The 12,856-nt window shown below is 38.9% G+C and overlaps 1 protein-coding gene across 1 annotated transcript; it reads left to right on the top strand.

The window, feature by feature from the left end:
• Window positions 1-428: 428 nt before the first annotated feature.
• rd3 (retinal degeneration 3, GUCY2D regulator) lies at window positions 429-12,396 on the top strand. The gene is made up of 3 exons (XM_067572117.1): window positions 429-4,617; window positions 6,391-6,707; window positions 11,872-12,396. The coding sequence occupies exons 2-3, from the start codon at window positions 6,415-6,417 to the stop codon at window positions 12,242-12,244; spliced, it is 666 nt and encodes a 221-aa protein (XP_067428218.1). The 5' UTR covers window positions 429-4,617; window positions 6,391-6,414; the 3' UTR covers window positions 12,245-12,396.
• The last annotated feature ends 460 nt before the right edge of the window (window positions 12,397-12,856 follow it).

Here is a 12,856-nt window from a genome sequence, read left to right as displayed (position 1 = left end):
TTTATAAGAGAAATACGGGGTTCACTAACTATGGAAATGACTTACAGCAAATTCTCATCGCTGAGCTTTTTGTACAGTTTTGCTTGGAAAGAGACTTGAAGTCTCAGTCTATATGGTGATGTGACGCCCCCTGCAGTAATTGATGAATAGCTGCATAACAGAAACAATTCCCATTTAAACAAATACCTTTTCTGATTATGTTTTTACCAGTAACGACTTGTACTTACAATTCAAAGGAAGATTTGGCTTTTCAGAGGCCAGTGTTGGTAGTTTAGAGTGAATATGGCATTTACAATAAAGAACAGCTGAAGACCAAAAAATCATTACGTTCAAAATAATGACTCAGTAATGCCTCTATTATTTTGCTTGTACTACATAATCTTTGAGAATTACAGTCAGAATAGGAATAAAAGAAATGGCAAAAAACAAAGTAAAGAGATAAAATATCTAAAAATATATCTGATATCTAAAATCTCTTGAGTATATATGACAGGAGACCAACCTACATTTACAACAATCTAATAATATATTTAAGTTCCTTCATACTTAACTTGAGTCAAATATAAACTTAAAGATGCATTTTCCTGAACATAACAATGGATTACACCATGTGCAGGCAATTTGGGTAACAAATGTACAGTCCTCAGCTACTCAAAAATATGTTTTTCTTCTTGTTCCTTCAGTCGGATATTTGAACTTCACCGTGCAGAATGATGTTTGTGATATCTGTTTAAACATTCTTCTGCTGAAGGTGGAAAGTTTCCAAATCTGAGTTAAAGGGGGGCAGGATTTGTGACATCACAACTAGTTGGGAGCCAATCATGGTTCAATATGTGACTTAAATGAGTGTGATGTGGGAACTTGAAGCCTTCAGTGCACACTGAGACACCTTGTTAAACTTTTGAATTGAAAAATATTTGCATATTACAGTTTCTGGATTTTTCAAAAGTTTAAGAAAGTATATTTTATACTTCTTAACACGTCATGTATTAAAAAACATAAAAGATACTCTGCTTGGGACAATAATGTGTGCCTGATATGGTTTTTCTGCAAAAAATGTAAAATTATCTTGTTAAAATCCTAAAACTGGCATCTACTCCTTCTCCCTCATTAAAAAATACAGAAGCTATAAATATGCAAATATATTTCATTTCAGAAGTCTAACTGTGGACACAAGATGTCTCCTACTTCCATTTTCAGTGTTTGTGCACTGAAAATGGAAGCAGGAGACATCTTGTGTAAGTTGAATACTGGACCACAATTGTCTTCCAAACTAGTGCTCATAGGACCGCCCCTTAAAATCAGAATTTAAATGAACTCAGACAAACTTTCCACTTTCAGCAGATGAATGTGAAAACAACTTCTAGTGTCAAACTATTCACATACATCATTCTGCACCGTGAAGCTCAAACATTCAACTGAAGGAACAAGAAGAAAACATATCTTTGAGTTGATGGGGACTTATATAATCAGTTTAATTAGTTCTTGCCCTCTAAATGCAGCAAATTCCACCCATCTGGTAATCCAGTGTGGGTCGACACAAACACCTGCTGTGACCCTGCTGTGTGCATATGAGCACTCTGTGCATATGGCAGGCACACAGCTTTTGTAATTTTGATTGTACAGCACTTTGGTCAACTGTTGTTTTTAAATGTGCTTTAAAGCACTTTGAGCTGAGCATTTCTTGTATGAAAGGTGCTATACAAATAAAGTTATTATTATTATTTAGAAGTAAATTTGAGTTGAGTTGAGAGTGTGGGTGACAAACATGTGAGATGATTTGAGGTGGGGGTCTAAGCCTAAGTGTCGTGCATCAGAACACGTCGGCGTCTCCTCATCACTCATAGCAGATCTGCCAAACCTCCCTAACAACATCAGTGCCCGGCGACGCACCACCGGAGCACTGCGGCCAGGGCTCGCTCAGGAGCTGATAGAGGGAATCCCTTTAGAGGATTAGTGCTGTCATCTGTTTGGATTACAGGCAGGAGTTTACCTGCCCATCTGTCACCTTCGAGCTGAGGTAGACACACAACCAGAGCAGTGACCTCTCTCGGGATTGTGCTACTGTTCATTTTGAGTGCATCTTGAGTCCCTACCAGAGGATGCAAAGTTTTTATAATTTAATTTCCTTTATTTGACAGGGACAGTGGTCATTAAGCAGGAGAAAAATGAACTGTAAATGAGCTGGTTATCCCCTGTGTTAGACTACTCGAAAGGGTATCTGGCTTTGAGAAGGAGGGTCAGGGATGTAATAAAGATTAAATCCACCAAATCCTTTAGATCTCTGTTTGTATGCAGTTTTAGACAGATTTATACTATATTTTAATGTGGCGTTCTTTATAAAAGGTTTTAAAGTTGTAACTAATGGTCTAATGAATAGTTAATAAACATATATGTATGCTCTGCAGCCTTTTGCAAGAAGGGAAGGAGTCAAATTGGAGGGGTATACCAAGCCAGATGGATTTTTCACAACCTGAAAACCCAAACATAATCTTTATTAATGTCTTATTACTGTTGTAGAAAGCGGTAATAAATTGTATGAACCAAAAAATCAAAGATGATATTCAATATTTTAATGTTTGCCGTCATGTAGTTAATAGTTGTATATTCAATGAGTTTCCAATTTCACTCTTGACAATAATAATCTCACCACAAGGTCCATTTAGTAGCTGTTTTGGAGCTTTCTATGCGATCTTCCTCTGCAGATAAAGCTGCCTTTTTATTACTATTTCCACATGGGTTGGAAAAAATGTTAAAACTGATAAGACAAAACGAGAGAAGTCCTTAAAGTGCTTGGAATAAAATGGAAATTTAAACATCTATACACTCTCATGACCACAGATGAAAAACAGCCTCTCGGTTAACTATGGTGTATTTACAGCAATGATTATTAATGTGCACTGTCTCCGCTGAATAAGCTAATAAATAAATGACAAGTGGGGAACTTCATCTGCTCAGAAAGTTTGGGATATTTTCATTGGAAAACAATAAAGCGGACATACTTTCTATGATTTTTGGTCACATTTTATCTTGTATTTGGAAAATGAAAAATCCAAAACAGTAGATGTTTCATCACAAAAAATATGGACTTTTTGTAAAGACATCATTTTGGCTTGTTGTATATCATATTAGCACTGCTTTTTGTATGTTTCTTTGTGGAGTGGGGGAATGATGAAATGTGTGGACTACATTGCTTATAGTGTCTGAAATAGAAAATAATAATAAAAAATATTGTAAAAAAAAAAAAAAGAAAGTTTGGAAGTTACTGAATGAACATGTGGTGAGATGATGTTGTCAAATGTATATTACATGTCTTTATACTAGTATTTATTGACATGTACAGCATGTACTACTCACAGATTGAGCTGTTCTTGTATGTAATTGGAATTGTACCACTCTTGGTTTGATAGTTTAACTACACTGAAATTAACATTGGCTTGAAGCTTTGTGTATTTAAATACATTTGTGACTCAGAGTGTGTGTGCATGTGTGTGCAGGGATTACTCATCATTTATTAGAATATACACCAGCTGACTTAAAGCATTTATCTTTATGTTGAAGAAAAAAGACAAGCACACTGGTTTTCTGTTCACACTGGTGGATGTTTCTGCAGTGACTAAACAGAGTTCATAGTTCACACAGCATGTTATTTAGCATTGTGACACTGGGGAGGAGGAGAAGGAGGAGGAGGAGGAGGAGGATGGTGTTATGGTGGAGCTGTGACGGGAATTTTAAGGGTGCTGTGTATATATGTGCAGAGGGAAAGCGTCTGAGCTTAGCTGCTCACACCTACACACAGAATAAACCAACAAACCTTGATATCCACCTACACAAGAAGCGCTGCACATTCAATCTGGACTCTTTCCCTCTCTGCCTCCATATAATCTCACCATCTGCATCCACACACACAAACATACTAAGAAACATTTTCTGCAATTAGCACTTTTCCAACCCTCTTATAATTCATAGAAGACTGTTCTGGGCCAGTGACACTCATTAGCTTGTGGGAAGCTAATTTACATAGGCTGACCTCTTGCAGATATTGTGCCTCTCGCCACTTAAATAAGCTGTTGTCACGGTGAGCCCACACTACACTAACCGTGTCCTCAAAACAACATCCTTTGATTTATCTCTCTCTTTCCATCTCGCTGCTCAACCCACTCTGTCCTCTTTATCTGCCTCTTCATCGCTCTCTAGCTACCTTTCAGCTGATGGAGCTTATTGTGGACACTGGACAAATAGGCTTAGGAGCATCACTATGGCAACGGCGAATCGTAAAAAGCTACACAAGCACTTCATCAGGGGCCGTGATCCAATGGCTCCCATTGGAGATGGTGCCCCCAACCTCCGGCAACAAGTAAAGGCAGGCCAGAGAGGCTCCTGGGAGGAGGAGGAGGAGGAGGAGGAGGGAGAGGAGGAGCAGGGGAGAGAGGTGGAGATAATTCTGTGGGACTGTGAGGAGGACGGGAGTGCAGAGAGAGGATCCATTTCTCTTCTCTCTCTGCTTTCCATTCAGCCAGGCTCGTCTCTGCAGCATACACTGAGATTCAGATTTTGGTTTTTAGTTTTTTTTTTTTGGACTCCAAGAAAACTTTCAGAAAGGAGGAAGACGAAGAGGTAAGAAACGTTTTTTTTTTTAAAAACTATTTGTTCTTAATTCTACTTTGAAATAAAGAGCAATAATTTGGTTATGACCAAAGACTCTGCAAAGGCCGTTATATTTCGTCAAAAGTAGGCTGCAGTCCAAGTATTAAATGATGTGATTGAAGATGGAAAGAAAGAAAGAAAGTTCAGTTTATTTTTCCCTCGCAACCATGAGAAATGAGTCGGTTTTGGATGTCCCAGAAGCTGGTGACCACAAGAAAGATAAACAGCTGACCTATTTCCTGTTTAAAGCTGCAGTGATTAATTGATTAACCAATTAGTCATCGACGGAAAACTATTTGAATTAGAGGTTGTCAAATGTGAGAATTTGCTGCTTTTCTTGTTCTCATGTGGTAGTAAATTGAATATTTTGGGGTTTTGGACTGTTGGTCGGACAAATCAAGACATTTGAAGACATCACCTTGGACTTAGGGATATTATGACTGATATTTTTCACTGATGTCTTATAGACCAAACAATAAATTGAGAAAACTATAATTGTCATTAATCGATTGTTAGTTGCAGCCCTACTCCTTAAACAGTACAACTAAACTAATCGTTAAAACATGCAGTAACAAGCTACTGGACTGTCAGTGATGTAACATCCATACAGAGGCGTTGAAACTGTATTGGCTGGATGTATTTGACTCCATTTTGAAGGGTTAGTCAAGTCAGAGTCAAACTGTTTGGTGAGGAGGTAAAACCAGGGCTGCGACTAATCTCAGTCTGTCTGTTTGTTGTGAAAGCTTTTCTCCTCACATGCTGATAATCAGACCTAAAGCAACAAAACAGCTTCACTATACAGTGATATCAAGCATATACAGTGTCTGTTAATACTCAGGGTTTGGAGGACAGCCTCAGCCTTAGAAGAGAAAGATTAAAAGAGGACAGTAACAAGACTAAACGGACACCAAAAAAAACCTCAACTGTATTACAGAATGAAGAGATTTCTTACTAAACATCCTAAATGTGTGTTCTATCACTAAGAAATACACAGTCCATAAACTAAAAATATTCAGTTTAATGTCAGATAAGACAAAAAAGCTGCAAATCTTTACATTTAAGAAGCTAGAATTAAATATTTGGCATGTATGTGTAAAAAATGACTTAATCAATTGATTGAATATTAAATGTTTTCATGTAGTTTTCCCGAAACCTAAAGACCTTGTAGTGAATGTGAAGCTAAAATCTTTTGATCAGTGCTCTTCTGTGTTTTGTGCTTTCATTACAAACATGATGCAAACAAAAGACTGATTGAATTGAATTGAATACAGCATCTGTGGGCGTGAATATGACACCTGTAGAACAAAGAGCAGGTGGATGGGGGGGGGGAGATGGAGGACTGTTCTCTTTGGGGAATATGCACAGGTGTGGAAATAGACTTCAGAGGATGCGGCGCTACAGATGAAAACCTTGAAAAGCAGAAACATTTAATCAACCACATAATGATTTTAATGTTCAATATAACTGCTCTGTATTGTTTGTCTCGTCTAATAGATTCCAGGTTTCAAGCTCTGCGAAAGTAGATACAAATTGTCGAGTACTATATGAAAACACAACACAGTATGCATTCTCCTTTTCTCCGGTCACACACGGCCTTGCAAAAACACAAGCCACTTCAAAAGCAATTCATTTGAGCAAACATTTCAACAGCTCGGCAGTTATAATCTGTGCTCTCATTTAATTCGAGGTCACATTGAGTTATTTCAATGTGATGACTCCCTCTGATTGCCTTTGTCTCATCAGGGGGCTGTGAAGGAGGACAAGGCCATGGCCTCCTGGTTCAGCTGGAACGATGAGCCTTATTACCGGAGCCCCCGGCGGGACCCGGCCGACGTGGTCACCGACACCCTGATGCTGGAGTTCAGCTGGCAGCTGAAGGAGGCGGAGAGGCAGCAGAAAGAGAGGGAGAATGAGTACCGGCGTCTCAAGACTGGAGTGGACTACAGCTGGCTGGTCAGCACGCCTCGCTCCTCCTATAGCATCAGCACCGGAGAGAGGCTGGGCCTGGAGGACCTCTGCTCCAAGGTGCCCCCGTCCTGCTGCGGGCTGGTCATACTCAAGTAAGGAGACATCGAGCCTCACTAAAACATGATCATGTGGAGAAATAATACAGGAACAAGAATATAATGTCTGGGGTGGAAAATAATTAAGTACATTTTTTTATGCTACTTTGTACTTTTATCAGACAAGATTTCAGGTGGAAATCTCATTTACAGATTTACTTGACATCTACGATTATTACTTTCTTCCAGGTTACAATTTACAATATTGCTAAAGATTTCGTCAGTTGTTTCCTACTTTTTTGGCTTTTAACACCTTACTATAAATCAGTGTCCAGATGAGGCCCCTTGTTATGGTTCATTTAAATAATTGTTCAAAATCAGATGAGGTAAAATTATCCTTTATTCACAAAAAAGCAAGATTAAAGTCCAACAAAAAATAACACAGATTCGTGTAACAGAACTTTTTTTTTCGTCTCTCCAACCCCATTTATCATCTCAAGACCTCTCAGATTTATCTTGTGGCCCTCTGGAAGGGGTCCGACCCCTAGGTTGGCAACCACTGGACTAAACTGCTCACCAGTACATAAAATACTTAGTTCTTCAAATTAATAAATCAAATCAGTAAAATGCTACCTCTGCATTGATAGATCAATATAAACAATCACAGAGCGACATTTTGACACTTTAAGTACATTTTGTTGACAATACCTTTGTGCTTTTACTCAAGAAGGATTTTGGATGAATGAACGCTTTTTACTTGTAATAGAGACTTTTTCATTGTTGTGTTGGTACTTTTACTTAAGTAAAGGCTCTGATACTTCTTCCACTACTGCATAAGGTACACATTAACAACAACTAGATATTAGCCTGAAGCCCCAACAGCTCGTAGAAACAGATACAGTATACAGTATGTAGTATATAGTACAACTTTCTATCACCAGAGAATAAATATGTTATCAATACGATATACAATATTTTACAGCTGGGTTGTAATTTGTGAACTTAAACCAGTTTCTCTATTAGCTGAACAGCAGAGAAACAGACTTTAGTGATGATGTCATTCAGACAAATCCTGGTGCTGACAGACAGTGAGTCATGAAGCAACTCAGAGGACTCTATGACATCAGCCATGATATTCTCCTGAGATATACTGTAGGGACAGGTTCTGATTCAGAGCTGTAAATTCAAACACAACTAATTTGGATGCGATATCAAATTCAAACTTAGTCACTACTTCAGAATTAATAGAAAAATTCAAAAAGTTGCATCTGAAATCTGAATACTCAGATTTGGAGCTTATAGGAAGACAGATGTCTTTACTGTCCAAACATCTCTGGAAAATAAACCTGTTAATAATATTTATTTAAATTTGACATTAAGTTAATTTCTTGAACATGCAAGTGCACCTGTAAGTTTTGACATACAGTCAGAGAAGGCGATGTGGATAAATTCCTGTATAACAGTAGATGTATCTGTGATGGAAATGCAACATTTATATAAAAATTACACTTACATATAAAATACTGTGTGTGTCATTTGACATTCAGTACTAATATGATCGTGATGTAATACATTTTCTGGAGAATGGCAAATTTATGTTGTCTGACAGGTATCATTATATTGTCCACCACTAACATACAGTCTAATTCCCATAGTTCTCATAGTTGAGGCCAAAAATAAACACTTAATGGAGGAAATATCAGATCCAGATCACCACAAAACTTAATTAGTTGTTCTTTAGCTCAAGTCCAGTGTGTCCTCTAAATTCCACTGAAATCTGTTAATTTGATTTCAAGAGACGTTACAGACGGACAGACAAACACTAAGCATCTTCTTTGGCAGACACGGGGGAACGTTTCGTCAGGGAAACTCATCTGCAGGCCAACTTCTCTGTCATCCTACACATGACTCTATAACGCTTAGGTTCTCTAATCTGCAGCAGAGACATCCTGAGCTTGTTTGAGCATCTGCTCACAGAAAGCTGCCGAGGTCTCAGGTGTCTTGTTAGGGTATGACAGATTTTTGGGAAGCAGTTTGATTGGTGTTAATGTAAGGTGCTAAGAGCGAAGTGGAAATGGCACACAGTGTTGTGCACAGCAGGGACAACCCAGTGTTTTTCTGACTTTAATTAGCTGCAAAGAGGTGGAGTCCTCAGTTGTCAGATTGGCTGTGAAGTGTAATTAACTGAAGGTCTCTCTGTAACAGAGGTGCATGAGGGTTTTTCCAAATGCCAGCCTGTGCTTGTGTGTAAGAGTCTTGATTTTTAGCCACACTAGGGATGGCAGTATGTTCACCACTTTGTTCCAGACTGACATATCTACAACTACTGGATGGATCCATGAAATTTTGTTCAGACATTCATGATCTCCAGAGGATCAATCCTGATGACTTTGGTGATCCCCTTCATGTAGCACCACCAGCAGTTATCCTGTGAAATGTCTCAGAGCTGCTAGCGTGTCTATAAACTCTTTAAGCCTTGTTGTTCTTTATTTGGATCATCATGAACTTCCACAAAGTGACTGTTAGTGTTACCAGGGTCCATATTAAACAATGTCAACGATAAAAATAATGCAATAGTAAATGAATAAAAAGAAAAAGAAAAAGAGATCAAAAATGATTATCGAGAATCTGTTCTTCCTCATCCAAATCAGCAACACTGATCCAAACTGGTTGCCAAAGCTTTTCACTTTTTTAGAACTGGTGTCAACAGCTGTCTTCAGTTGTTTATTATCCAGATGTAGTTTATGCATCTGGATGAGTCTATGCTCGTCTATTTGCTCACATTCTGAATTAATCATGTCTTTATAGGCCCAATCGGTATTTATTTTTTAAGGAATAATTTATTGGTTCATATGTGTATTCACATAAAGAATTGTGTGGATTTTTAAAAAATCAACATTTGGTGTGTTTCTTAACTTAACTGAAAATATAGGCCCATTTTAAAATTATACACACTAGTTTCACAGTATCAAAAATATCAATACCTAAGGTGTGCTTACTCATGGTTTTCTGAAACTTTCAACTGCATTTTGTGGTCTTCCTGTGCAGATGGATTTTTCTCATAACAGAGATGTGGTTGAAATCTCTGGGAAAAGTTAATAAGTTGACCTTGAGTTTTGTTTTGTCAAACCTGATCAACAACTTACAGTCATTATCTAGTGTTAATACTTTATTACAGCTAAAAGATCTGTGTATCAATTTGAGAGTGACTGCAGGTTTTGATCAAGTGCTTTGAATCTCGATGATGGAGCCACACTTTCATTCACAAATCAATCATGAATTGTTCCTTTAATAAAGCTTATTTACACTTTCATTTTTTTTACATTATAGCCTCATTCTAACAATGACTGGAATTAATAAATCAAAAGCACAAGGTGATGCAGAACTACATAATAACAAATATGATTCTGTTACTGAATCGTGTAGAAACATGATTTCTTTCCAGAGTCAACACGTATTTGTGATCCCAGCAGAGAGAAAAAGGCAGCCAATCAACAGTTAACTGGGAACACTTACTGGGAAACAGCTTCCCTAATATAGATTTCTATTTAAAGGCTTGTTAAGGCCTCAACCACCTCTTGTTAGGAGGAGGAGTAATTGGGGGGTTGGCAGGGGGGCCTCAGTGAGCGATGACTGTGATCCAGGTTGCCTTTTATAACATCAGCCATTATACAGTATGTGGATGTTCTTTTGGTCCATAGAATGAATAAAACCCGGGGTTGAAAATCCTTGTTTTCAGGCCTCAGGTTGATTCTTCAGGTCACATTCAGTACATACTGATAGAAATGAGAGATATGTATTCCCAGGCATCCAGTGAGACAGTTTCTTTTTCTGTCTTAGGCTGTTTTTGTGGCATTGCAGCAGTATTACTTACTATTTTTTGATATTAATTTTCAATTTTATTTTATTTCTACTCTAGTATTGATTGAATACAGTTTAATCTTGTGTGTGTGAAAGATTGGTGCATGTGTAAAGAAGCGGTTAGCTGTTTTTCTTTTCTACCAACTGTATGATTTTGTGTGTATGTGTGTGTGTCTGCATGTGGAGCAGATTATAGGGATTAAATTAAGATACATTACCTCTGGGTGATGCACAGTTTTGTGCTGTTTTTTGACTGCTTATATATTTCTGTGCACCTCTGACCAAATAATACTCCTTTATGGATACCAATGTAAGACTTGAACTTCATTTGATGCAAAACAGCAGCTGTCAGGTCCCTTCATTGTTCGGGGAACACAAAAAAATGTACAGAAAGTTCTCCTCCTCTCTTTAAAGGGGTATTGCACCAATTTAGTATTGCACTTTCACAAAGTTGGGGGACTTGCAAGAGACAGATTTTTAAAAGAAAGGTCAAAATCGAAGAAGCAGAGGCAAAGATATCCTGTCCTTTAGTTCAAAGTCTGGATCAAACTTCAAAACACTAAATACAACATTTCCCACAATGCAATTCAGTAAAAGTATCAGTCATTACACTGTATATAAAGATGGATGTAGCGAGGTGTGACATCATTCATTGGTTTTCGTTGGAGCCAATTTGAAACCCAGAGTTTCTGTTTATGGTCAGTGTTGTTTTTTCGGTTTGTAGTGAGGACCTTGGACCAAAGCGGCGCACACTTGGGCTAACATTATCTACTGCAGCTAAACTGCGTGAACAGAGTAGGTATCGTAATCAAGTGGCATTAAACTCATTGAAAAATTGCATGACAGCATCCTCTGAGGGTCTTGTTAGTGTAACTCTTTCTGAATTTCCAAAATAACCACGAGCACTCTTACTAGAGGGCCTGAATTCAGCGTTTGAGACCATAATGACTCGTTGACAAGTGACTCGAAGTTGACCCTTTTTCAGTTGGAGCCAGCATCTAGCAGCCACTGGTCACATTGCACTTTAGGATACTTCTACATTGGCTTTAGCCTCAAGCTGTGGTAGTTGCCGCTTGGTCTTTACATCCTCCCCGACTACGTCTTTCAAACTGCACACCAGTTTGTAACACGGGCTTTCTGTAACAAAAGTTAAAAGTCTCTCAAGCCTGACCCAAAGTTATTTTCTCAGACTTTTAAACGCTTCCTCCAGAGCTCAAGACATCAGGAGTAATACTCTGATCTTCATGTGTAAAATCGGTGGAGCAAATGTGGCAGAAAATGACATCTACCTGACAAACTGGCAATCAGTTATCATATCATTTCTCAGCTCACTGTCTCTTTTGTGTTTGGCTCTGCACAGGTTTCGTGAGGTAATGCAGGCCAACGAGCCTGAGGCGCAGGAGGTCTCCGGCCTCTTCCGCTCCGTCCTCATGGAGGCTCTGGACCACCTTAAGGAGGAGCAGGAGGCACAGCGGCTCGCCCGCCAGTGGAACAACAAACGCGCCATGAGCATGTCCCTCATAAACTTTAGGTCCCGGATCAAGATCAACCCCTTCGGCAGCACAGTGGGCCTGACCTCAGCAGCGGCGGCGGCGGAAGGGGCAGGGTTGAGCGACCTCAAAACCGTGTCGGAAGACGTGGAGAGAGGGATGGAGAGGGAGGAGAGGTCGCAGAGGGTGTGGAGCATGCCTGACTTCAGATACAAAGGAGCAAACAGCAGTAAAGTTGTCTGAAGTGGGACAGTGACTGTGATGTTCCAGTCGGACAGATGAGTGTCCTGCACTTTGCACCAGGCAATGCAGGAGGAATCCATCCTCCTCCTTCTTCAGTATGGCACCAACTCAGTTTTTAATCCATTTACTGCTTTACCTTTTAATCTAAAAAGGTAATGTCAGGTGTTTTCCTGAAATCTTCTGCACCTTGACAACAGTTTCAACTGAGATTATCACCTCTCGCAGTGATTCCTCTTAAATGTTGTAGACATTTTATTCTGTATTGGCGTCTAGGGGCATTTATTGTAGCCTGGTTGGGATGTTTATGTTATATAATGGCTTTTGTAACCCCTAAATGTTGCAGAAGAAATGAAATATGATGGTAGTGTTTCATCACACAACACAAAAAGGCCTGAGAGGTGAATGATCTTTCATAGCAGAGTGTTTTGCATGAGATTTCTGTATAAATCTTATTCAAAGAGGACGTTTTGAGACTAATTTTTGCTAACAGTGAGTGCTGACATTTACGTCGCTCAGAGAGTGAGTCATGCTCTCTCTCTCTATAAAACTGCACTTTGTTTTCTTCCAACAGCACAAAAAGACTCTGCACAATAATTCATCATCCAAGGTCAG

This window comes from Thunnus thynnus, chromosome 18, assembly GCF_963924715.1.
Source record: "Thunnus thynnus chromosome 18, fThuThy2.1, whole genome shotgun sequence".
Classification (NCBI taxonomy): domain Eukaryota; kingdom Metazoa; phylum Chordata; class Actinopteri; order Scombriformes; family Scombridae; genus Thunnus; species Thunnus thynnus.
The sequence above is the reverse complement of the archived record's forward strand: the minus strand, read 5'-3'. Positions and strand labels throughout refer to the sequence as shown.

What these genes read in the sequence shown, in the direction of transcription:
- rd3 (XM_067572117.1), top strand. Translation starts at nt 6,415, where the DNA reads ATGGCCTCCTGGTTCAGCTGGAACGATGAGCCTTATTACCGGAGCCCC. An exon ending in TGCGGGCTGGTCATACTCAA is followed by an intron (nt 6,708 to 11,871) that starts GTAAGGAGACAT and finishes GGCTCTGCACAG; the next exon opens with GTTTCGTGAGGTAATGCAGG.